We start from the raw sequence: 27,078 nt of genomic DNA on the forward strand, positions 1-27,078 counted from the left end.
GACGTCTTTTCCTCCCTTAACGCCGCCGTGAGCACGCCGGTCCCGGCGCGAGCGGGAGCTCCGGGCCCGCGCGGCGGCGCTCGGGAGCGCGCGGGCGCCGTGACGTGGCGCCCCAGGGTTGCCATGGTGCCGTGAGGAGCCGCCATAGCCACGGCCATGGCGCCGCCCGCGCCCCCCCCTTCTCGCGTCTTCGCCGAGCTCGACCTGGCCCCGTCCCCGGCGGGACGCGTGGAGCCTGCGGCGCTGCCCGGGCGGGAGGTGCATGTGAGCGGCAGCGCGGAGCTGAGCGCCCGCCCGGACCGGGCGCGGGTGTCGCTGCGGCTCGGCAGCCGCAAGGAGGCGGCCGGGGCGGCGCGGAGCAGCGTGTCCCGCCGGCTGCAGTACATCGCGCAGACCGCCCGCCTAAACGGCATCCCGGTGAGCTCCGCCGCCCGAGGCCCCCTGAGGCGCCGGGGTGTCCCCAGGGGGAATGCGGGGGGGGCAGCAGGCGGGGCTATTCCCCGTTCCCGGTCCCGTTCCCGGTGCCGCTCGGCAGCCGGCGGGATGCAGTGCTGTCCCGCCGGAGCGGCCCTGAGGAGAGGTGCCCGCGGAGGGCCTTGGTGCCGGCTGGAAGCAAGGGAGCCTCGGGAACCGCTGGAAAAGCCTGCCTGTCTTTGGAAGTCTGCAGCCATGCCAGCCCCAGCGGAAAAGGCGGAATGTCGCTACCCGGGCTTTCCAACAGGTTGCTTGTTAAGCATGTGAAAGCTGTCCTGTTCGACTCGCACGGTGGTGGAATCGCCGTCCCTGGAGGCACTTTAGGAAAGGCTGGACGTGGGTCTCAGTGCCATGGTCTATTGACATGGTGAAGTTCAAAGGGTTCACTCTATGATACCAGAGGCCTTTTCCAACCTAATTCTGTGATTTCTGGTGTAATACAGCATTCGCCCGTGCAGGCGAGTGAAACTGATAAAGTTGTACACAGCAGCATAACCTGTACCTGTGTGTGTCAGAGTAACTGTGATGACCAGAGCTTAGCAGCAAATACATACAGAGATCTTTCCCTCTTTCTTGTTCTACTTAAGTAGAGAGGTTTTTAAAAACTTGAGATATGATCAAGATAGCTGAAGTGACAGAAGCCCCTTGCGAACCCAGAAAGTTCTTTTACCACAATGAATATTGTAGCGTCTGGAAGTAATTTTGCAACAATGAAAAAAGCGCAGACTTACCTTTAAAGCTCTGTCCAAACAGTAAATGCTCCATAAGGGTGATGTTTGTCCCAACAATTGTGCTGATGATGGTTTTGGATTTCGCAAAAGAGTTTTGGACAGCGTTCCACACATAGGGCTCTTAAAAACAGAAAAAACCCTTATCTTTTATGGAATATGCACTTGTTTTCAAAAGTTACTTCTTATTGAAGTTCCCTAGCAGGTTTGTGCCTTTTGAGTGTATTCACAGTTAAGCTAGGGGGAAAGGGAGATGATAAGGTTTGCTATGAACACCAGATTATTCAGTGGAGTAAAAAGGAGTTGCAGAAGGTTTCCTGATACTGCATGATGGTACAGTGCAAGTCAGAGTTAGTAAATGCAAAGTAGGAGAGTCAGTTACTCAGCCTAAACAGCGATGTGCCACAGTGAAATTGCATGCCCACATTTCAGATGCTGCATGCATTTGGAGATAAGTACTGGCATCAGCTTTCATTCCCAAACAAAATAGGATTTTGTGGTTTTTTTTTTTTTTTGAACTCTTATGCTGTCTCTGTAGTATCTATATAAATTGTTCAGGAATAAAGAAGGCAGTGAAGAAGACCACTGTGCCCCTGAAAAAGCTCATATTGCAGCTCTGGGACGAGACAACAAGGGGGTATGGAGGCTGCTTTAGGACAGGTATTGATTGTGGCTGGGTGCATGTCTGTCACAGGCAGCGTTTGTCATGGGTTCCACTGACATCAGGATGACTCGTTCAGCCAAAACTGGTGCATTGTAGTGAGGGATTGCAGGTTACATGCCTTCAGTGTCTATTAAATGAATTAACAGGAGTTTAAAGTGGTGGATTTTAAGAGGAATTCAGCATGCATTCCTTCCTATTAGAGAAAATGTTAACCTTTGTACCTACCACCATGGTGAGCTATCAGATTATGGAAGATTTTTGTCCTGACTGTCATTAAATAGTTCTTCAGAGCATGGCTATATTGGAAAAGATAGTTGGAGATATTTCCCCCACAGTGAATCTGAACAACTGACTTCCAGTTTTGACTTGATACTGGTTGAATTGGGACAGCAAGGAGCATCCAACATGTAGTGGCTGGCACACAACAAGAGCAGGCAGGGTGTTAAAGAGGTGAGTGTGCTTTAGAGGGGCTGTGTGCACCACTCCAGGCTAGAAAAAAGGATTGCAAGCTGAAGTACGACTTGGACAAACAAATGACTTTATTTGGATTTATAACAGTCAGGTTCAGAAAAGTAATGTGAGCAGGCAAGCAGGGTGGAGAGTGGGCTGTTTTTACAATGTGAGAGTATTTGGTGTCTTATTATAGTTACAATAATTTCACAGTAATCTTTTTCTCTTTCGAAGATGCTGTGTGTTGGAGAATGGAAATGTTCTTTCCACTTAGTTGAGAGACTGTGAAATGCTGCTTGAGTTGTGGGTTTCTCAGTGTTAGCAAAGTGTTAGCTCTAGGGAACTCTGAGAAAAACAACATGAAGTTATTTTTTTCAGAGTAGTTCCCCACGGTATAATTTTTAGTGCTTTGTTTCATCCAGTTTTAAATCACTCTACTGCTGGAGCTTTTATTTGCCTTGCAGCTTTTCCACTAACAACTCTCACTGCTGGCAATTTGTTCTTTAACTGCATTTGATAACTTCACTTGCAGCTAATACCATTCTAGGCAACTGTAAAATTAATGTCTCTTCACAGTCTCCATATGGTTCTAGTTGTTGCAAGCTTATCTAAGGCCTCTTTAGAAATCATCTAACTATGCTATATATTTATTTTAATTAATGCACAGCACAATTTTCTTAACCCTTATTGTTGCTATAGTAGGGAATCTGTGAGATGGGAAGTGCATAACCTTTGCAGCAGCAGGAGCTTGCATTAGCAGCTTCTCAGGAGGCCTGGGGGCAGCACCTGATTTCCATATACATTTACACAGGATTTTAATCAGAAATAGATGCACATAGTGGCATTTATTTATAGAGTGCTGTAAGTATATGCAGCACTTCAGAGCACAGAATGTGGTTTCCCCATTGATTTTACTTTCCCTGCAGCCTTCAAAGCAATCTCCCTTAATCAACCCAGCTGCTCAAAAGTAACATTTTCTTCTCTTTCTCTGGAAGCAAACAGATTTTATATTTGCCAGCTATGATTTATTTGGGGAGTGGTGTGGAGATGACACTTGTTTTCTTTAATGGCTATATCTAACTGTTGGCATTGGCACCATGTTTAAAATAACAGTGATAATATTTGTTGTACCTGTCAGAGTGTTGTAGAACAAAACAAACCATCTAGCAAAATATATCTGGTAGGTTCTGTGTTAGAGATTGTCTGAACTAGGATACCTCCCTTGGATTTATGTGCAATATTCTTCATATTTCAAAACTTACTCGGGAGTCACAGTTATGGATGAACATCCATACAGTCAGTTAAAAAACGTTTTAAAGTTTGCTGACTTAGTTGCAAAGTCTTCCAATGACAATATATCCCTGACTGAAGGTAAAAACCTGTGTAAGGCATCGCCTTTTTTATATTACTACATATTTAAAGAAATATCTCCAGAGTACCCTGCATTTGCTGAGGACAAATCTGCTTTTTGTCTTTCTTGTAGTAACTGTTTGGTTATATAATATACTTCGGTTATTTCTCCTTTAAGCAGCAGAAAGTTTTTCACTATGGGTTTTGTGTGGTCATTCTGACATCTCATGCCAAAGAGCAGACAGAGTGTGGGGATGAGAGGCTGCAGCACAGCTACCCAATCCCAGAAGGTGCTCAGCATCCTTAACTATCTGGAGACACTGTGGATGACTGGCAGGAGACAGGAGCAAGATCAGGGCTCTCAGTAACCATTTCCATAGTGCCAAGAACAAAAATGCCGTCTTCACATGGAAGAAGCTGACTCTTTTGACTGTTCAGATATCCTTCTTTTTGATAATGTAAAGTTGTACTGGATATATCAGTTCAAATGTACAAGTGGATTTCAAGAGACATTTTCAAGTGTCTCCAGATATTTTTTATTTACAGTTACACATATCAGCATACATTACCCAACAGGCTTTAGCATACATTCCAAACTATAAGTGCTTTCCCTTGCTCAGGCTTGGCTTGTGTATCATAAAAAGGTCTCATAGTTTCATTAAGTCATTAGCCAGGAGCAGAACATAATTTTATGTGCAGATGGGCTGTTCTTTTAGTGTATTGTTGCATACTTGTCTCCTTGAAGTATGCATTTGCTAACTTACCCATTATTTTTTTTCCTGTTCTCTTCTGGGGAAAAGAGCAGTCATTCCTATAGCCTGCCAGTGTCATGAGGGTGGACACAATGGTCCTGTGACTATGACATTGTTCAGAAGTAGCAGATAGGAGGAAGGACTATAAAAGGTTGTGTTCAGTTGAAAAGAGTGAAAATATAAAGCAAAGCAATTTCTAGACTTGATATGCTCAATGGGATATCGACTATCTTTTTCATTTTTGTTTATTTTAGAGTGCCTGAAGCAGTGATGTGATGCCACATAAAAAATTGGCTTTATAAGCAGAATTCACAAGCGTGATTCTCTTAAGAGTTGTTCAATGGCTTCTGGGGTGATTGAAATACCAATATTGTTATATTGGTTTAATTATTTTTTGTGATTCTTGGCCCACAGATTTAGAAAATATAGAAAGTTATTCCAGATGTCCAGAATACTTGAGGTGCAGCTTTCCCTAAGTCACAGTGAAAAGTATTTCTTCTGGGGCCATTCAATCAAACTGGTATTTCCTCAGCCAAAATATGAATAGTAGACATAAACAGTAGGGAAGAAAAATTGTTGCTTTTGAAGTAGTCTCAGTCTTGATTCCAATTTCAAATTCTGTTGTCTCCTACCTGTCTTTTCCATATCTTTGTGTGAACAGTCACAAACAGAAGCGAAGTATCTAACAGAAAATGTATCACAGAAGGCCACCTTGTTATGACTTCAGCAGTTATTTCATCCATTTATCTTCAGTAGCACATACAGCTACTGTCACATTTGGTGGGATTAAAATTAGCTGTGAAGGAAATTTTGTAATACGTGGTGCAAAATCTTTCACTCCATAGTATTGATCTTGCCATAGCGCCTGGTGCCACGGGATGGCAGTGTCCTTAAATACACAGGAACCTTGGGAGGGCACAGCCAGATTCCAAGGCTTGGATCTGCTCAGCAGGAAGGAGAACCTGTTTTAAAAAGGATTAAGGAGAGGGGACAGGGGAAAACAAATGCATTTTTTCTATGTTTACAGTTGTGTTACAGCACAGCTATTTCTGTAAGATACGAGTTGTAGTAGTTTGTTTTTTCTGTGTGGTAATTTCTGTAAGATACGTGAAACCTCTGGGGAAAAATATTTCTTGGCAATTGTAATTGAATTCTAACACAAATAGTAAGATTTACCCCATCCTGTAAATTAAATGAGCTGTTGGTGCTAGACTGTCTTGATCACTCTAGCAAACCCCAGCCAAATAAAAGAAAAAATACAGCTTTTATGGACTACTGGCCCTTGCTAATCCTTGCCCTTACTAGAAGAGACTTCCTGAAAATATCTAAAAATAGGACTGTTGTGCTTAAATTTGAGCACTACCAATCAATCATGATACAAATTTTGAAATTTCAGTTTTTTGTAGACTTTTATTCAATGGTAATAAAACCATATAATATTTTAAAAGGAAAATGCTTCTCATAGTTAATATTATTTGCATAAACTTATGCATGCATGCATGCTACATGATAAACTTGAAGACTTGAGCATCTTTAGGAAATACTCTGACACAAAGCATCTTGAATGTCAGCATTGAAGAAAATATTTCCTATGCAAATAAATCTAGTAAATAAAACTTCTTTAGTGACTGGAAGGCTGGGTATTTGCTTTACTACACTTCATAGGTGTTACATGCAAAGTTGCAATTAAACTGTAGGCTGTGCTTTTTTTGCTATGATAGAGTAATTTCACAATAAATTGTTTGTTCAAACTGTTTGCTGCAGAGCAAAGTGGGTGAAAGATATGTGACTGTTAGACCAGTAGCAAGCTGGTCAAATATTCACATGTAACTGCAGTTATTCTGTATCTTCCTGAGTTCAGTACCTTGTTTATGTGTCCTACAGGATTTGCTAGTGCTCTGTGCAGCCATTATGTTGACCAATGGAGCTGCTGTTGATGCCGAGGCATCACTGGTGGAACAGCCTTTTTCAAGGGTTACCATTATGCCAGAATAATTGCTGTTCAATCTTTGTTCATATCACCTTGCTACAAGCTGCTGCTGCTGCTAAAATATCTTAAAATAGGGGCCTAAAAAGCACTTCTCACATACTAACTTTCTGAAGCTTCTAGATTTCTTGTACCAGGTGAATTTACAGTTACACACTAATACACACAGCTTCTACTTAGCAGCTACTTTTATGACCTAATTGTTCTCTTCAAGGGAATAGCAGCAAAATCCCATTGTAGAGCTACTGTATAATTGATTTAGAATAATTCAAGAAATCTTTAACATCCAGCTAGTTTTTAACTGAAGTTATTTGCATGGAAAATTCAAAATTTCTGTTTCAAAGTCATGAGTAATATACCAAAACAGTTCAGCTTTTATAGGACACCATGTAGATACAGCAGATCCTTAATTTCTGTCTTTTAAGGTTGTATTCCTCTACTTTGTTTTAGGAAGAAAATATGACTGTAACAGAAGATTTTAGCAGAGTAGAAAATACTTACCAAATGGAAGCAGAGGTATGTATTCAACCTAGCCAAAAATAAAAATAAAATTAAAAAGTAAGTGTGTCAAAGACCTATAAAAATTTGCAGACTATCTTTACTCAGACCAAGGAACATAACGGCAGCATAGTCCAAAAGAACTATTTGAGGACTGCAGTTTATAGCAGAGTTCAGCTGCAGTCTTCTGTTGTTCTTTGTGCTGAACTTGTTTTCTTCTCAGATGAATGTGTGCTTTTTAAATGTTACCTGATGCTACAGACTGGCATATTTGGTTCTGGGGCAGTGTGAGCAAACCAACAATTCTGAACTTTCCTTCACCTGTAGCCCTTCCTGCCCTCTGCTTCTTGCAAGGAGTTGGTGAGTTCAGAAAGCTGCCCCAGTTAATAACCTGTTTTTTTCCCCAGCTCAGCTTTCTTTCTTTTTTTTTTTTTTTTTTTCATTATTTTAGCTCCTTGAACTGGGAGCAAATGCAAGATCTGCTTAGGCCACAGTTGCAGAGCACCTGGATTTTGGTCTGTTCTGTACAACTCTGCCATCAGCTTGCTCTAAGTAAAGTAAAGGTAATTGTTTCCTGGGTAATTGGCTCAGAATTTTGTAGGTAAAATGCTCTGTGAAATGCAGATATTATGGGAATAATCCCATTTACTTCAGTATCTGCTAAGGGAAGTATATATTTGCACATTCATGCCATAGTAGGAAATAAACGCTGTGCTTGAAACATTCACTGAGGGAAATTGTGTGTTTAGCTAATGTATTTTTTAGACCATAAAACTTTAATCACTACCCAGCAAGTTTAGAGATCCTTACAAAGTAAACCTGGAAGCCTGCAATAAAATGATAGCTGGTTTATAGAGCTGTGGTTTAGAGTCCTCTTAAACAAGTTCAGCCTCCTTAGTTTGCTTGCTTTAAGGCATATTCTTATCTAAATAACACCAATAAATACAGAAATGATTGAGAATTTGGAGAACAAAAGTTGGATTTTAAAATTAGTCTTAAGATACTTAAATGGTGTGCATTCATGTTCTGAATGACTTCAGCTTCATCATGGAGACACATACTACCCTGAGACCTTAAATCACCATGTTTTTTAGATGACCTGTACTTAAAAATTAATAAACCCCCTATTATTAATTATTAAATGAATTATTGTTTATGCTACAGACAAGCTTAGGCTTACAACTTCAGTCTTAAGTGGTAACTTAACCAATTATCTGTCTTCTGCTATTAGTTTTTATGCAGCAAGGATTATATGTGGAAGGCTGATTACTTCGATTTAGTGTTGATTTGTAAGCAGCTTGGACCAGCTGTAATTGCTGTTGCAAAGTTGTGTGGTTGCCTGGGGCCCTGGGGGTTGGAACTGGAAGAATCCATGCACAGTGCTGCTGTTTAGGCTGCCCTGCACGCTGAGGTAGCAGTGTGGCCACTCTTAATGCAGAGATCAGTCTCTCCTTGCTTCTCCCTTTATGAATATCCTTGTTTCATTAGTGCAGCTTCATAAACTAGTGAGGGTCCATTGACAAGGCTGTTTGCCTGCTTTAGCAACATGAATGAATTTAAAACTCACTTCCACTCACTTCTCTATTAGAGTTTGCCATTATATCTGTTACATGTAAAGTCTTGGACATCCTGTTTTACTACATTCTGTAAACTCTTCATCATTTGTCTCCTGTAAAGAATTTTTAGAAGACTGAAAAATTCCCAGGTGTGTAGCTATTTAAAAGTATAATGAAGAATTCAGGATATTCTTTCAACTGTAAGGAGATAATTTTAATTCATGCTATAATAAAGGAAAATATTCAGAAGAATGAAGTTGTGTATAAGATCACAAAGCTTTATAATATCTTTATCATAATAGTTCATTTATTGTGTGACGTTCTCATGGGAGGAAGATTATGTTGGTTTTGTGCATTTCTTAGTATGCTCACCTCCTTATAAACCATAACTTCTTGTCATTTGCAGCCTTTTCCAAACCTGTGAATGTCTCTAATAGTTTTGCATAGCTTCTTGTTACCTTTTAATCTTAATAACTGACAAAGTTAAAACATTTATTTGCATTTTAATGTTGAAGTATTCTCTGTAATTGTAAGTTGAATGTATTAGATGTAGCTCTAAATGAAAATTTTTATTTTTATTTTTTTTAGGAGGGGGAAACAGCAAAATCAGCTGTTGGTCAGTTGCTTTGTGCTTCTGAGGGTACCTGATCAAGTGCTTTTTTTTTTAACAGTAAAGTTCCTGAGTGCCCAGAAGTGCCCCAGTCTGAGCAATTTACCTCCTGCTTAAGACCCATAGTTCTTTTGTTTCATCACTTTTTTTGTTTCATCCCCTAGAAGGAACAAATCTTGTAAATGCTGATGGCAATCTGGAAAACACTATGACAGTCCTCATAGTGAGACTTTACACAAAATACAGCTATGACAGTTTCCTGGCAAAACATCACAGGGGGATGTGTGCTTTTTATATGTATGGCAAGAACTCCCACTGGAGAAAAAACTGTAGGTGTAGCCTCATCTTCAGCCTCTGTTCAATTGACACTGCACCTTTCAGAGCCACTGAACCAGTGCAAGGATCCAAGCCAGGATAAGGTTCAGGTACTACACCAAAAGGCTGTCAAGGGTAACAAGATGGGAGCACTTTTTACCTTACTCTGCATATGAAGTAGCTCCCTCCTCCCTCACTGAGAGGCTCAGCTTCTTTGAATTATCTCATTGTGCACAAGGTAAATAAATCTCTGGTATGCGCACAGGAAGGTGCTGCAGTGCTGCTGACGTGCTGTAACTGAGATTTCTGTGTCTTATCCCTTCACTGGGGTAGAGTGATGCATAGACTGCAGCAGCATTGGGGGCAGCTGTACGTCCCACGTGTTGGCAGTAGAATTTTCTTAACCGCAGGGTTTTTCTTCCACTCCTGTGGAACCTGTATTAATATGCAGAAAGAAGGGAGTTGGGGATTCCACCTGACTCATGGTGGGAGCACTGTACTGGAAGTGAAGATGAGGCTTTAGGTTTTTTTTTAAAAAAGTTAGGGATCCAGGATTTGTGATTCCTGAATGCTGTATCAGCTCAGTGTCATTGCTTCAGCCCTGGCAGCTGTGCTTTGCCACAGAGAAGAGCTGGCTTCTGCCAGGCAAGTTGCTGCCTGGCTGGACCAGGAGAACTGTTGGGCTCTGGATCCAGGACTGATAGTGATTGCTGCTTCATAGCATTTGGGAAGGACCTCAGTTCCTAGTGCATCTTCATTTAATTTAATGTTGGGTGTTTAAATTGTTTTTAATCTGAGTCTGAAGTGCCCTGTTCCCTCTCAGCACTGCAGTGAGTCTGTTCAGACAACACAGGATTTGGAGCCCACTGCAAGGTGAACTGGGCTCAGTCTAGCTTAATCTCATAGCTGAGGTTTTTTTAATCTAATGCTTGGAATTAAAATATATTTTTCCTTCATGCACAGTGTTTTCCACATATTTTGTATGAGCTTCTGCATAATTAACATCCAGCAATCTAAGAAGGGACAAACCAGGATGCATCTAGTCATGTGCACCAGAGCACATTTATTCTTCTGATTGTTTGCATACCAAGAATTCTGCATTTCTTCAGGAAGGGATTTCTTAATCCTCAGTTTTAAACTATTTAAGAACTTCTTTCTGTTGCAAACAATGCTAGTTTCTAGGGCTATATAAAAGTCTTATAAGTTCATAAATGTTGGAGTTGTATATGGCACTAGTGTGTTTAGTTACCTTGTAGATGTCTGGCCTTACACTGATTTAAATGAAAGTGTTGAGTCATAGTGGAAAACGAAAATATTACTCATGTGATGTCTGTTCACTCACTCCCAGGTCTGTATCATATTCAGTGATTTTGGAAAAATGCAGAATGTTTGCAATCTACTCATTGAAAAGCTAGGAACCTCTGTTACCATCAATCCACCTCATTTCTACCATACACCAGAAGCCATAGACTCACTTCGGTAAGTTCTCTCACGTGCCAAAAGTCTTACAGCCTCAGTTAATATGAATACATAATTTATGCTGTTTGCAATGGGAGCAAGTAGTTTCCTTCACACCTATGAATATTTATGTTAGAGATTTCAGTATTTAATATAACTTAAGAGTTAATGTTGTTCAGCCTAGAAGGTAGACTTTGTTCTTGTCCCTGTGCAAAAGCAGAATGTAATAAAAGTTATTTTCCCACTGATTTCCACTGGAGTATAATCTGCTGGGAATCTTAGATCAACAGAATTTGTCTCTGATTACATCATCATGTGTAGATTTCATTTGTATTCATTCATGAGGGTGCAAGTGTGTTACCAGGTGTTGATAATTTTAAGTACCTTTGCCAATTACCATTTCTGTTAGCTGACATGATCTAGAAAGAACCACGTGTGACACATCTCAGCATCAAAATATGCTGCCCTGAAGCTCACAATCTTGATCTGTTTTAAGCATTGACTATTCAGTCCAGGCTTTTCTCGCTAAATGGGAGGGACAGAAGGAAGTTTAGTCTTGGTTGGGGTTTTGCCTCTTGTGAGAAAAGAACTGCCTGGTCCAAGCAGCAAGCTTAATTAGCTGCCGTTAAAGGTTCCAGAGATGCCAGAAATGAATGCCAGAGGTATCTACAGGAGATGAGGAAATATGGCCAGTGACTTTAAGCAGGTGCTAATATACCTTGCAGCTGAGCCACCGAAATGCCTGGAGCAAGGGTTGAACTCTTGCTGGACTCAGCGTGGATGCCTGCAGCATGCAGGTGTTAGAAATGCTTGATCTCATCAGAATTAGTGGATGCTGACATTTCCTCCACACACTGTCCCCTCAATACCCAAGCTGTGGCTCAGAAGCTGGGGGAAGGTGATGTGGGTGATGTGCCTTAGCATCTCTGCAGTTACGAAACCTGCGAGGCTAAAAACAAAAAGCTTGGCAGGAGCACTGGTGCATCAGTTGATCCTGCTTGTTATTGTGCTGCTGCTTCCACCTCTCAGCCGCCAAGTGTGCGTCACTGCCGTGGGAAACACGCGCCGCAAGGCCCAGGAAGTCTGTCAGCTCTTTGGCCAGGCATTGGGAAAGCCTTTATTGATAAAAGAAGAGGAAACCAAAGAATGGGGAGGCCACATAGACAGTCACCTGTCACTCGCTGCTGATTCACAGACTCTGCAAGAAAGAATCCAAAATGCTACTGCTTATGCATCTTGTAGAGTGTTTGCTGTGTTTGAGATAAAGGGAAAAGAAAACAGAAGAAGCAAATTGCCCTAGAAACCTTCAAATCCTACACATCTTAATAAAATTTTTATGCTTACTTGTGATTTTTGATGGTTTTTTACTTCACTCCTGGGGTAAGTCTATCCCCTAAAATTAAGGTTACAGTTAATTCTTGAAGTACAGTTCACAACTGGGTTTTTTTTTCCTGGCCCTTGTAAAACAGCAAGATATTTGATGTGCCAAACGTTTAGCACACCTGGCTGAAACTGTGCTATATCTGAAACTATGTATACCTTTCCTCCCAAAACTGGAAGGAAGTCATCTCCATTACTAAGTCATGACAAACTGAGCATGCATTGTGTTCACTTCTGACAAAAGTGTGTCCAACATAAAACCTGCTTAGGAATGTTTTATTTCATCATAGGAAAAAAAATATACATTTTATCCTGGTGTCTGCTCAGTTTTAAAAAAGACATCTGTTATCTGGATGTACATTACATGTACAGACACTGAAGTACTCAGTCATGAGGGTAGAGTTTTTTCAACCATGGCTGCATAATGTATTTTGATCCATCATATCCACTGAAGTAGGTTTCCATATCAGGGTGATACACCTGAGAAAAAAATATTTCAAGTTGAAGAAGCATTAGAATTGGAAATAAATATAAACTGATACTTAAATGAAGTATTGAAGTTACTACATTGTTTGAAAACTCCTGATGAGTTTTATGTACATAGAGGTACTTTCAATGGCATTTTCTGTGTACCATAACTGAATTTCTGTCATCAGAATAGCAACTCTCTCCAAGTACTTTACAAATGTTGAACAGATCTCATGAGATGTTACAAGCTAGATTTACACCAGCATCAGTGTTTAAAATCAGCACTGTTTCTTACGGAAGTAGTTCTCACTTGTGTTGCTCTAACATTTGTTAGAGGTATTTGGTATTTCTTTTAGCTGGATCAGTTATCTAATCCAATGAGGCAGCGAGAACAGTAAAGAAGCAGTGGGGGAAATGGTGAAGACAGACCCAGGTGATGACCCTAGGTCCAGTACGAAGATGCAAACCCACCAGGGACAATCCAAGCCTTGTCTTGGTGCAGGAAGCCTGCGGTGAGTGGCTCAGAACTGTCAGCTGGGAAAGGGTTGTGACAAGTCTAAGCATTTTCTGATCTCTCAACTCTTCAAGAAATTACTGTGCCTATCAGACTGTATAAAAGGCTGAGTGAGGACAATCCACAGACCAGTTGAACTTGAGGCATGACTCACCATCTGTTAATAATCTCAGCTAGACAACTTTGAAATACCTGGTTTTGTGAGCTTGTTACCAATAGTTTCTCCAGTAATCTTCGTGGAGAATTAACCTGCCATGTGGGTGAATAAAGCAATTTGATACCGTAAAAGCTAATTCCACAAGGTAAATATTTAAGATGAAGTATCTGTTTCTCCTGATGGAATACAAAGGAAACTGAAGGTAGCCAGCTAACTGGCATAGTGGAAGGTGCATTTTTAGACAGTGTGGGCAGAATACAGTTTTAAATATTTATGATACTCATCTGGAACAGCATAGTTTCTGCTCCTAAATTCAGGCATGTTGGCATATTCTATATTACAATTGGTGACTAAACCAGAATGGACTGAACTAAGGCTTCTCCCAAATAAAAGAGGTGATTGTGTCACACTGTACTTGAGAGGGGTCCTTTATGTGCAGCAGCACAGTTTTGAGAGACAGCATGGAGAGCCTTCAGGCCAGTCTGATTTACACAATTCCTTTGGGAGGTTTTCCCAAAAGGCAGAGGAATGTGCCAATTTTAATCTGCTCTGTTTGACTAGATCAAGTGGCTTCTGTTAAGTGAATGGTTCATCTGCTTGCTGTTTTAAATACAGATCCTGTATTTACTGTCCACAGAGAAGGCATCCACAGCAGCATAGGAGTCCCTTGCAAAAAGCCACCTGTATGTATCTTGCATGCCTGAAGGCTGTTTTCTGGCTCAGAGTCTCAGACTAGTCTAAAACTCAGGTGTGCCTTGCATAAGCCAGGAATCAAAAGCTACTTCAACCCTGATACACAAAACAGAATTTTTGGCTCCCGAAGAATTTTACAGTTAAGAAAGAAGACATTCTTCAGTCTGGGCAGCAGCTGAGCAGGAGCTGTTTGAAATGGAGATTTTTCAGAGTAGAATTGAGAAACCAGCATACTTTACTAGATCCCCAGAAATCACAAAAGTCTGTGTCTGCAACAGCCTATATATAATGGAAATCAAGTTGCTAAAACACTTACAAACCTCAGCAGTTGAATACTTTAAAGTGGGTACTCCCCACTTTAAAGTGAATTTGGTCATTTTTCAGCTTCAAAAACCCATGCTTGAAAGTACAGCAGTAATTTGTTTATCTGCTTTCTCTATTAGTTTTCACTAACTTTGCCTCCTAGCTGGTATTTATTAAGCCAAAGGTCAGCCAACTTTTAAACATACAGGATAACAATCAAGTTGCAACTGAATAAAAATAAGTACTACCTCTAATCCCATAATAACTGTTATCTCTTCCTCAGAAACATAAGCTGTAGATTTGCCAAATCCATTTGCTTTGTTAATTAGAATTCGATAGTGAGGAGTATCTTTTAGATCCTGTAAAAATAGAAAGAAAATAAATAGCCTCAAAGAGAGATGATGACTAAAGATTACATATTATAATCAGTTAACTTTCAGTGGGCTTACAGAATCTAAATCCCCTTGAGATACATGTGTGTATATATATAAATATATATATATGTGTGTGTGTGTGTGAGTATACATATATATATACAGCCAGTTCATTTTTTATTTTACCAATGTCAGAATTAAATATAAAGCAATCAGAACTGCAACACACGAAGTTCTTGTGATATCTGAAACATTTTTTAGGAATCAAGAGTTTAATTAACTCTTTTTTCCCACAGACCTTGCAAGAAACAAGATTTACAATATCCTTGCTTTTTTGTACATAGGCCCAATGACGATCTGCTACCACCCTTTTCCTTCACAAGTGACAATGAAACTCCAAGAGAAGAAGAGACAAGTTCAGAACATAATGCTACCTCCAACAACCATGGTCCCTGGAAAGAGCTAAGGCAGCTTCTGTGTGTGTATATACATGAATCTTCCAACAAAGAAGTACCTATGAAAACAAATCCTGGGCCAGGGAATATGGGCCATGTATTCGCTGCTGTCCATAAACATTCCTGCCCAAAGTAACCCACAATCTAAACACAAAAAAGTGATGGATGAATACAGATGGAGTTTATGAAGCAATCAGTATCGATCAATGAACAGGCAGTGGCCTCTGCTCAGTGATTTCATGAAGATCTGGAAGTCAGAGGAAGGCTAGGAAAAGTTGGGCTGAAAACCTGGCCGATGTTTTGAGGGATTTACAAGGACCAAGTTCAGTAAGCTGCAGCCTAAAGGTCAGAAGGCATTTTGCTAAGTGCTTGTGACATGACAGGCAAAGGCAATTAAACCTCAAAACCAGCAAAAGATGCTTGCCATTGCTCTTGAAATTAAAAACAATTAAAATGAACACAAGGCTGGGACAGCAGAACAGTGTAAGGTACTACATAAAAAGAATCAATGTCTGCTGAGAAATTCTTGGGGGTTCAGCTGGTGGTAACAGTACTGAGTGGAGAAAAGAAAGCAAGGATGCAGGTGTTTTAGAAGCCAAAGATGAGGGACAGTTGGATAAAACTACATCAGGGAAGGAACCAAATGCACAAAATGGGACAATGTCAGTTCCCAGCTGAACATGAATTTTCTGCTATAGGCGAAGATTTTCATGTTTTCCTCATTTTCACTCCTCTGACTTAATAATTAGTGTCTTCCTGCCACTGAAGCAGCATGTCAGTGGCATGCAGAGTGTGCAGCACTGCATTACCAGATTAGCACTGTCAACAAAGGTTTAGCATCTGATTTTCAAATACAAGGACTTAAGCAAAAGAAATTTAAAGGCTTCAAGAATTCTAACAAAAATGTGTTTTTAAATAGATTTACACTCCAAGTAACCAGATCCTCAAAAACATTGCTTTTTCACTGAAACTGATTAAACACAGAGGATTACTTGCATTTCTTAAATGCAGTAAGGAACTCCCACTAGGATGGCAGGAATTTGGTCTGCAACAGTGTTTCTGAGGGTATTTTAACCTGAGTTATTCTGTGTATATATTAATAAAGCAAGAGTTTAGTACATTCAGACCTGTTTCACTGGAGGATATCTGGGTTGTAGTTGTTCTTCTGGAGTGTTAGCTTTTACATCCCATCCAACAATGACTCCTGAGTAGCCAAATCTTCTGTGAATTATTACCTGGCCCACACGGAACTTAATATATTCAGGCTTTGGACTGTGAACATGAGCTGATTCTAATTTAACAAAGAAAGAGACTTAGCAAGGATAAAAGTTTGGTCAGCTATATTAAGTATTTTAACAGAAATTATTCTGACTTTACATGAAGAGAACTGATAATTAGATTAATAGGGGAATTAAAGAAGAGCAGGTGCTTTGTTTGTTTCCCCCCAGAATATTAATTACTATAATTTACAAAGGAACATCCACTAAGAAACTTTTCTATTTGTATGCATTTGATATTACATAGGGATTTTAACAGAGTTTTAGAAAGCATTAACACGTGTGTGCATTGACAGTTACTTAAGCCTTACATACAGTATTTTACAGTGCTGACTTGTGGTAACTTATTGTGACATTATTTTTGCCAGTTTAGGTCACAGAATTCTTCTGTTCAGTCTGATTAGGGACTTTTTTCCAGTAATAAAGTGGTCATCTATTTCTTTTTTCTTCCTTCAAAATACATACACTGAGGTATTCAGTAAAATACATACATATAGTTACATCATATTGATACTATTACACAACACAGGGAAGAGGCCTTGGATTTTATGTTTACTGTTTTGTTTACTGAATATTATCAATCATGTTTAGAGACACGAAAAAAGGAAAACAGTCTGCCATTTACAAATTAAGTAAAGAAATCCACTATAGAAGCCTTGTAGACAACATCATAAATAAATTATGAAATTGCAAAAACTTCAATACCTGCAAGATAAGAATGGAGTTTTACTTCATTGGCACCGCTTTTAGCTTTGTTCTCTCCATAGTACCAATTCCTAAAATGTAACATTAATAACTCAACATACAAACAAGTTCTTTAGAAGCTGAGTTTTAATAATAATCAGAAGGTTAATTATTCTGAGTGGGATACTGCAAAGCCTTTGATACAAACTTCTTTACAATTTGAAGCCTGCATGAGTTTTACATAAAAACACTTTTAAGGAATACACAAGAAAAAGGAATTTGTTCTAACAGGAAAAAAAGAGTATGAATCTCATTTCTTTGAATATGTTACTCTACAGTTGCATTAGAATTTTTATATCAGAGGAAACTCACTAGTTTTATAGAGGTGAGCAAACACTGCTCTGCAGTGTGATTCTTCAGTATCTTTTGTGAATTTTTTTAAAATTGGTTTATACTGGTATGGACAAGGTGTCTGGCAATGAGTCCCTGCCTGAGGCTGCAGTAAGTGCAGCTTTTCCTTCTGCACTAGACTGAATTTCATCTGAATGTAAAAGGTGGGCAGCAGGAGATGGACATGTTTAGAAAGGGGAAATGGCTAACATTTTTCATTGCTATAGTGAAAAGGAGAAAGGGTAAAAAAGCAATGAAAATATGGAACATTTCCTTCTGCTGGCAATGTAACAGCAGCAGTCTATGAAGAGGAGTTTGGGTAACATTCTGCATCCATACTAGCCAGCAAACCATTGGTGCCAAAGAACCACAGGTTGTCCTGGTCTCCTTCCTCTTTGATGGTGCCTTTCAGTCTTACTCCCTTCACCCTGCCTGCAGGAAAATGAGAGCAGGTTCCTGTGCAAACAATGTTTTTTACAAAAGTTTGGGTTTAGCTCAAATGTATAGAAAGACTTAAGGCTGACAAGTACCTCTTAACAGAAAGAGGAGTGGGCAAAGTTAAAACAGCAGCTAATATAAGTCTCAAATGACATTATTTTTAGAATAGCAAATTCTTTATAAAATATTCAGAAGACACAGACAATATACTCTACACAAAATATATACAAATAATCCAACTATATACAAATAACCAATGTATCATTGCATCTTTGCAGGCTTTATTTTAGATATGCATGGAGCTTTCCATGAAGTTGAGAAGCAATTTATGGTGAACCTTAGAAGAGCACAGTTTTTGATTCCAGTCATAGACCATTCCTCTAGCTTTTGCTGGAAGCAAAACTAAGTCAGGATCCTCCACAGTTCAGAGGACTTGACACCATTGATTATTGTACATGGATCAAGAATAAAGGACATTTGAAGGTCCATACAAAGTAAAACCTTTGGAGTATTTCTACTCCATGAATTAAATCTCACAAATAAGGCCGTCAACAAACCGAAAGAAGTCCATGAAGTCTTCTTAAATTAAAATGGTTTGTATGTATGAATGGATAGAATTTTACTTTTTCTAGACCAATCACTGTTATATGACCAATAATCAAAATTTCACTACTTAGCACACAGATTTTCTGTCTGTGATTCCTAATTCAGATTTTGAACTTGAACTACAATATAGAGCATAAGATATCCATCCAATGCTAAAGCATCTGATGTGGCTAATTGTTCTGCCTTCAGAGTCAGATAAATTTGAGGATAACATGTACAGAATTACTGCATGAGTTACATTTAGTTTCACATGGAGTTGAGTTTTGATGTTTGTGTAGAAAGTTCCAGATGAGTCTCAGAAGTAAATGAGAGATATTTCCTCTTTGTCACTTACTCCCCCACAGCACGCCTTCCTGCTCAGAGCAGACCATGGCTGAAATCTCCTAGGTGTGGACAGTAACACCCTACCTTGTCTTTGAGAGCCACAGCTTTAAATGATCTGCCCATGCATCCAGACTCAAGTAAGATCTTGTTGAGATGCTCCAAGAGGCAATTATCTTTTAGGAGTAAAAATGGTCATCATATTGTTTTTAAAACCTTCTTTAGTATTCTTATATAGATTTTTAATATTTAAGCTTTGAAGTTTCACTTCTGTAGCAAAGAGAAAGAAGGGGTCAGTGACCGTGAACAATTTCTCCTCAAGATTAATATCAGCACTGAAAATGAATATTCTTTCAGTCATCACTTTTACCAGTAAACCATATGTAAATTTTGGAAAATACCATTTTTCATTACAAGATTGCTTTCTTCCTGTACTTGCACCATAGGAATTGTTAAATTACATTCAGATTCTGCAGCTTCAACTGTTACTCAAGAATAGAGAGCATGAGATATTTTTTTAATGGTGTACATAATCAAAATACTATTAAAAAAGCCTACAGGTTTTTGCATAAATCTAAATAATAAGTGGTTGACTCATTCCATGAGGCCTGAAAATTATTTCACTCTGGCTTTTCATGCATAAACCAAGCTTAGTTCTCTTTTCATCAGATCAATCTTTTGCTCTTCCTGCTTCATGCACTGGAATTCCACAGATGAACCACACAGCCAGTGCACTGCACAGGCCACATGTACAACTGAGTCTCTCTTTGCATGGTTCATTTCAAGATGCCAGTGTTTGCCAATGGACACCACTATCAAAAATTTGGATCTGATGTAATAATCTCCACTTTTTCTTTGGAGATATGTGTGTGGGATTCTGCCAATACACTTCTTAAGTCATAGACGAAATGGCACTCCTTACTTAGCTCTTATCATTGTCCCTGCCTTAGGTAATTTACTGTGAGTGAATTTTGTTGGTTAAGAGTCTGTACGGAGTCATACTATGCAAGAAAATATTTTATAACAGTAAATATCAAAAGGTGATGGAAAATCAGAACTAATGTTACTTAATCACTTAATTTTCATCTTTTGAAAGGGACATAACCCTTAGTAACGTACATTGGAATGTCACAAAAAAGAATGAGGTTAAGGCACTCATGCAGATTAATAAGATTTATATGTGAAGAAATCAACAATTGCTGTTTGAATTTTGAAACTAAATACAGTCATATTAAGCCATAAAAATGCCTGAGGTGTGATTTAAATGTTGGTTTTGTATAGGAATAGCCAATCCACCCACACTTCAGCTTTCCAGGGCAAAGTGTCATTGGGGATGAGGGAGATAACTCACTTACAAATAAACACAGTAGGGAAGGGCAGTCTTACAACTTTTCTGTTATTTGGATGCGCTCAGCAGAGTTCGTTCTGTACCACTGAGATATGAAATACTGTGCAGGAAGAGCAAAGAGCAGCATGGAAATCTGCAGAGCTGCAGCTGCATTGATGTGAGGCATTCCAACAGGAAGTTTCGGCAAAGACACTTCACTGCTTCCTACTCAGAAAAGAGGAAGAGAAAAATTTTAAAAAGAGATAAAATAAAATAAAGCTGCGAGTTTTGCTAGATGTGTCAAACTTAAAGGTTTCCTTCAGGTTGCTTTGCTGGTTCACAACATTATGTACAATCTGTACTCAGGCATTTTGGCTACAGCTGGAGCACACTTAATTTAGGCCACTTTAACTCCATTAAATTTCATGGTACTTACAAAAGCTAATAGAAGACTAAAGTACACAAGACAGAAAAACCTGCTTTTAAGATTTATACAGGCAACTCTTTTGTCTGTAAACAGAGGGGGGGAAAAAAGAAAAGAGGAACTGGGAATTTGTATGGTTGTCCAATTTGCAGTAAAAAGCTGCTGTCCATGAACCAAATTATTTGTGCTGCTTTGTCATCTGATTGAGTGCATTAAACATGTCTGGCATACCAGATTGATGGCCTCAAAAATAATCTGTTTGCATTCAGTGGTAATTGCACATCTGACAGAACTAAGGGGTTTTTCTTTCAGGCTGAAGGCACTTACAGCACTGTGCCAGGTTGATAATGTGCCACAGTCCCACCACTAGATTAGAAAAGGATTTGACATCGCCTTTCATCCCCATAGGCTCCTGAAACACCATACCAGTGCATATTCATGGCTCTTCCCTCCTTCCCCAAACCATCAAGATATTCACCTTCACCTGAGGACTGTCTTTACATCTGTGAGGCTTTTTCAAATCAGAATTAAGACGTGCTGAAATTTGGGACTTGTGTCTTCTACGCAGGTGTTCTCAGAGTAGCTGGTTTACTGCAGCATTCACCCACTCTGTTCTCCAGGAGCAGCTGGTGCAACTCCTGCTCTCTCCTGGAGCGGAATACTCAGCCCACAAGCAGAAGCAATTCACTAGTTGTGTCCGAATTGCTTCTAGATCCTGCTGTCCTAATTTATGTAATATGCAAACTAATTTGGGTTACTGTAATATACACAGCACAGGTGCACATGGGAAGGTAGATTTATGAAAGCTGCCCAACAAAAGCAGTCAAGATCACAAAGAGGAGGTTCAAAGAATATTGTAAGGAATATGGAAATGTCTTAGTGTGTGATGAAGCCTTACTACAAACTGTATTTTTAACTTCTGCATCATCTGCTTTAGAGCCACCAGTAAAGAAAAAAACGTCTCCTAATCGCCTTTTAGGCGTTATCAGTAGCTGTAGAGTACTTGTTTAGCCTTGTGTGGTGTGGGGGGAGGACGAGTCACGGTTCAGCCAAGTAGCCATGAGCGCCCTGGGGGCTGGACAGGAGCCGGGGGTCGCCGCCGCGCTGCCCTCTGGGGCAGTACAACTTCTGCCGCTGTGCAGCTTCCTCCTGTCCCTGAAATCGGCATTTTCAGCAGCCGCATTCCCCAGACGGAAAGGATGCGGTGGCATACATCGAGTTAGCCCGAATCAAATTATTTCTGTGCATATTTGGAAGCACCCGAGCGCCCGCAAGAAGAGCGCTGTGCCTGCAGCCCCCGAGCGGGCACCGAGCCGCAGCAGCCCCGAGCCGGCAGCGCCCGTGGGGAGCCGCAGCCCCCCTGCTCCTGTCCTGCTCCCGGTGAGCTCCCCTGCTCCTGTCCTGGTTCCCGCTGAGCCCCTCTGCTCCTGTCCCGGCTCCCGGTGAGCCCCTCTGCTCCTGTCCCGGCTCCCGGTGAGCCCCTCTGCTCCTGTCCCTGTTCCCGGCCCCTCACCCGGCCCGGCCCGGCCCGGCGCCCACGGGCGGGAGCTGGGGCCGAGCAACAGCGCCCTGAAGGAGCCCGGAGAGGCGAGCGCCGAGCCTGAACCCGGGCCAGGCTCTCAGTCGCGTTGGGAAGTTACCCCCTGCTCTCGGCTTTCCCTCGCACAAAAAGCTTTCAGGGCAGAAGGATTTCTTAATGTCAAAACGCAACAAACTCCCCCGTGGACTTTACAACCCGACAGTTTTAGAGAGATTAAAATAGAGAAATAAAAAGTTCTAAGTTATTTCTTCAGACTAACTTAAAGACAGTAACATTTTCAACTTCCTTACCTAGGTATTTTTTTCTGTGAATGTGGATGAACAAGTGGCGTGAACCGCTATGAATAGAAGTCCGGTGGTTTTCTCTCATGTGATGTTTATGCAAAATATGTCGTAACCCTGTAACCCAGCCTCATGTCCTGCCTCTCTCTACGCTGTTGGTACTTCAGAGAGCTCCTGGTGCGCCCCTGGCCCGGCAGTGTCACGGCTGGATGCCGGCACAGCTGAAGCAGGAGCGTCCTCAGTGGTTTCCATAGCACGCGTGTCAGCAGCAGGAACTCCGGGCTGCCCCTGCTCCAGGGAGTCAAACCCGGCCATGAGCCCCATGTGTGTCACGGATTGCTGTGGTGTAAATTCAACTGCAACCAGATCGGCTGATGGCACCCAAATCAGAGTGGGAGCAAACAGAGGAGGCAGACAAACTGCAAATGATCCAGAGAGATCGGAGCAATGGGAACATTATAGACAAGAAGAGAGATTCATCAGTGGTAAACGTTGAGCCTTACCAAGAGAAAGGAAATGCTCCAGCCATCACTTCTCACTGAGCACAGCCCTCCAAAGAGCAAGGCTCTGAAAAAAGCCAAAAATGTTACCAAGCCATACCTAGTGAACATGTGGGAACTAAGGGCCCAGGCCTAGGATGGAATTTTGTTGATGGATTTAAACCTGTGCAACATGGCAGGAATGCCCAATTGAAAACTCACATGAATACTAGCCTACACTAGAAATACAAATTCTACCTAAGAAAAATATTTTTTTAATCAGAATCATAGATGGTTTGAGTTGGAAGGGACCTTTTCAAGGGCACCTAATCCACCCCTCTGCAATAAGTAGAGACATCTTCAGCTAGATCAGGTTGTTCAGAGCAACCTGTTTGCCTCACAGAGCCCACCCCAAGGAGAACAGACTCCTTTGGGACATTGTGGCTGTGTTTGCATCACCAATCCCAGGCTGCAGTAAATTCTGGGACCTACCAGCTCCCTTGAGCAAAACCTCAGGAGCCATGTAAACACCTGATCCTACCTCAGGGTGGCTGAAGGTGTTAGTGTGACTCAAGCAACTTATTACTACCCAAACGTTAAGACATCTTCTTAACATAAAGTAAATCAAATTGCAAGATGCTTCTTTTACAAAATAGCTTAGTGCCCATGTGCTTGAGCAGAGATCTTCAGTGCAAGAGCCAGAAAGAAACCAGCCCTGTGTGTTCTGTCATGATGCAGAGGTGGGCAAAGAGGCCATAGCCAGAGGAAAATTACAACTTCATAAATTAGCATGCAAGAAAAAAGAAACAATCCTGACCATAACACAATTTCAGATGATCTGCCCTTTCTTAGGACAATGCTTATGTGAATTTTCTAGTAACTTTTCCTAAACAACTTAACCACTGATTTCCCTTGTAAACTTTATTGATCAGAAGTTTGGCACACATTGGTGCACATTTAACAGCCTCAAACATTTTACAAGCATGAAACAGCATAAATGTTTTGAGTTCCAGATATTTAATCTTTCCCCATGCATGCAGACTAATTGCTGTCAATGAAAGACAGCAACAGTACAGACTACACATCTACCCAGCTCCTCATGTTGAGATTTTAGCTGGGTAAAAATAGGCAGTGTATTGAGAGGCAATCATTAATTAAGGACTTCTAAGTAGTTCTTTTTTTAAAGCTTTTGACAGCTGTATTTCAATTCTTAGCAGTTCATGGAAGTTTACTCCGTCTTCTTTAAGAGTTAAGAGAATTCAAGTTTTGAATAAGGTGCTCAAATTTCAGAAAAATAACCCCACTAGATTTCTCTGCTACAGAATACAAATGCAGTAATTCTTTCTAATATTTTAATCAGATTCTAACCAGGTTTGCATTTTAAGTTGTCTTTTTTATTTTGAATATTCTTGTTCAAAGTCAGATTCCAAGATCTGAGACAAAACACAAATTAACAGCTGAGGTTGCCTGGCTCTTGAATGCTAACATTGTTTGAAGTCAATACCTCCAGGAATAGGCTTCTGCAGAAATTTGATGCTGAATGAGTTGGTTACCTGCCTCTTGCTTTCTCCTTCTTGAGTTTTTTTCAGTTGTTTTCTTGGTTTTTTTGGGTTTTTGTTGTTGTTGTTATTTATGTATCTAGCTAAAGTAAAATGAGAGGCCAACAGACCAAGTTTAGGTAAAATCTTCCCATTTCAGAGACAAGAAAAGGAAGCATGAAGGAAGTTCATATGGCTGTTACCAGAGTAGGAACATCATTCCCAAATCCTCTACCCTGTCATCCCTTCAGCACTCACACAGATTTCAAAGTATAAGAGAAGATTCATAAATTCTCACTACAGCCCTTTCAAAAAATAAATTAAGCCTCTTGCAAAGATTTCTTAGCACATTTCTCTGAGCTAGAAAAACAACCAGACATTTTGGGCTTTGAGTTTACTGTTAACAGTAGTAAAAGCCACAAAAATTATATTTTGCATTATAATTTGTTGTACAGTAACTCAACTTTATGCTATTTAAATTCCAGTCACATTGTCCATTGCTTGCTGGCACTTGCTTTATTTTCACATTTGCTTTCAACTAGCAACATTGATTAATTTTTAAATGCATTACGCTTTGGTCATTTATCTTTGGAAAAAGTGACAAACATTTTTTGCAAAGCTCATATCGATGGCTAGAGCAGTGAACACCGGCTTTGGCACAAAAAACTTTTCGCTTTGAAAGCAAAATGGTGAACTTCAACAACCACACAATTCCCTTTGTTTAATGAGCATTATGGTCTGTCCTCTTAGAGAGGGGGTAGAGTTAGCAGTGTGGGCTTGGCCAAGTTGTTATTCTGCATCACACACTGCATCACCTGGACCCAGCAGGAAAAGGCAGGCACTCTGACTGGAAGTTGGCCACTTTTGCCTCTCCTGCTTCAGCAGGAGGGTGACAGCAAAGGACCCACGGACTCCATCCTGGGATATTTTTCTGGGACACGGTGCTGAGGCGAGGCTGTGGCGTGGCACTGCAGGGACAGTGATCAGGGACAGCACGAAGCCAGCATCCCAATGGGACATCCTCCCCTGCCCTGGTGCACAGGATTGTTGGAAGCAGCAGCAAATGCACAGAACTGAGCCTGGCAGAGCAACCCCTACTCAGATGACTCAGCTTCCAGGAAGGGTTGTCTATCACTGTTTTCCATTATTTTTGGCTGGGAAATGTTGGCCCTGGGAGCAACCCCACCACACTACCTTTGTTTCCTGACTGCCATGTGGGCAGCATGCAGGAATGATCATCCTATTGCCTTTGTCTGGAAAAACCACATGGACACAACCACATGTTCACCACCGCCTTTGTTCTTGCTCCTGGTGGTGAATACCTTTCGGTGGGTAAAACACCTTCTCTTTTTGTATTGTACTGCGGGCGTCTTATTCCACCATCTCGTGTTTCACTAAGTTGTTATCTCTTCCCATATCCCTCCTCTTTTGTCTCTCCTTTACTGGAAGGGGCAGGGGCTGGGGTGTGGCTGGTTTGGAGTTTAATTTCCTGCTGGTGTTAAAATCAGTACATGCCCCAAACAGCACTGCCAGGTACCAACATTTCACATCATCTGTTAATACAAAGAAAAGTCTTGATTTCTACACAAAATGAAAGAATTACAGTAGGTTTCCAAAATATACCTGTCACAGAAATGGGAACAGGGATACAATTGTATTTTAAGGATTCTGTACAGAGTTACACAGAAAAATATTTTTAGCTATTTTCAAAACAAAGGAAATGTTATTAAGTGCTTAAGACTATTCTCAGCAACAAAACTGAAACCCTGGACCTGGAGTGGCTTACGCTTGGATGAGCACACCACTGTTACTGTTGTGCTGTAATACTGGAAAGAAATGTACGTTCCACAGAACTACCACCTCCAGGACATAACAGCACCATCAAAGTGTGTCATATTTTCAGCATTCTTAAATTATTTTCTCCAAGCAGAATGCACCAATGAGCAAAACTCACACGCTTGGGACAGAGATTTTTTCTCAGTTGTTAAAACAAGTCTTGCTTTTGCCAGACTTCACATGGAGTCTGGAAAGTCACAGGGAACTCAATTCATTCCACTGTGGCCATTCCACATTCCTGTCACCCAGAGGCACACGTACCTGCATCTGAGTGAGGCTCTCTTCCATCACTGCCTTGGGTTTTCAGGTAAGGAACGTAAGGAAAAGATCATCTGATAAAGTAAATAATGTGAAATTAAACAGAATCCACAATTATTTTTTCTTGCATCTATTGAACAGAAAAATGAAGATATAAACAAACTAACCCTGCAGTTTTGTGAAAACACACCCTATGTTGACTTTTCCTTGCATCACTCACTCAGGGCAGCTAGGCTACAGACCAGTAATCTGCAGGAGGGAGGCAGGGGATCCTCTCTGCTTAAGTGTTTCTACTGTCTTCTGGAGCTGTTGGGAGCAGAGATTTCCATGGATTGGATGCAGCTGTGGTACAAACAGTTGTCACCTGAACAGGGAAGGCTTCCTGGAGGGCTAGAGGCAGGCGCCCTGGTGCACACATGGAAGTGAGCTAAGAGGACTCAACGAGGTGTATTCAGTGCCAGATGCTACTGCCTTTATATTTTTTTTAGGAACA

General features: G+C 40.8%; 1 protein-coding gene and 1 long non-coding RNA gene across 4 annotated transcripts; one reads left to right on the forward strand and one right to left on the reverse strand.

The window, feature by feature from the left end:
- IRAK1BP1 (interleukin 1 receptor associated kinase 1 binding protein 1) lies at positions 1–24,706 on the forward strand. Of its 3 annotated transcripts, XR_010439501.1 has the most exons (5): positions 1–417; positions 6,856–6,921; positions 10,733–10,863; positions 15,076–19,042; positions 22,488–24,706. XR_010439501.1 is itself a non-coding variant. In XM_064707432.1 (4 exons), exons 1-4 carry the CDS (start codon positions 157–159, stop codon positions 15,320–15,322), a joined length of 705 nt encoding a protein of 234 aa, XP_064563502.1. In that variant the 5' UTR covers positions 1–156; the 3' UTR covers positions 15,323–20,886. The 3 variants fall into 3 exon arrangements, 2 of the variants coding, with proteins under 2 accessions (XP_064563502.1, XP_064563501.1); XM_064707432.1 differs by lacking the exon at positions 22,488–24,706 and having other exon boundaries at positions 15,076–20,886; XM_064707431.1 differs by lacking the exons at positions 15,076–19,042; positions 22,488–24,706 and adding an exon at positions 11,872–12,185 and having other exon boundaries at positions 15–417.
- Positions 24,692–26,900, reverse strand: LOC135445258 (uncharacterized). The gene is made up of 3 exons (XR_010439503.1): positions 26,753–26,900; positions 26,589–26,659; positions 24,692–26,044 (listed from the first exon to the last, which is right to left on the reverse strand). It is a non-coding gene; the product is annotated as an uncharacterized LOC135445258 (long non-coding RNA).
- Between the last annotated feature and the right edge of the window lie 178 nt (positions 26,901–27,078).

Source organism: Zonotrichia leucophrys, chromosome 3 (assembly GCF_028769735.1).
Source record: "Zonotrichia leucophrys gambelii isolate GWCS_2022_RI chromosome 3, RI_Zleu_2.0, whole genome shotgun sequence".
NCBI lineage: Eukaryota > Metazoa > Chordata > Aves > Passeriformes > Passerellidae > Zonotrichia > Zonotrichia leucophrys.

What these genes read in the sequence shown, in the direction of transcription:
- IRAK1BP1 (XM_064707431.1), top strand. Translation starts at nt 157, where the DNA reads ATGGCGCCGCCCGCGCCCCCCCCTTCTCGCGTCTTCGCCGAGCTCGAC. An exon ending in CCCGCCTAAACGGCATCCCG is followed by an intron (nt 418 to 6,855) that starts GTGAGCTCCGCC and finishes ACTTTGTTTTAG; the next exon opens with GAAGAAAATATGACTGTAAC. An exon ending in CTTACCAAATGGAAGCAGAG is followed by an intron (nt 6,922 to 10,732) that starts GTATGTATTCAA and finishes ACTCACTCCCAG; the next exon opens with GTCTGTATCATATTCAGTGA.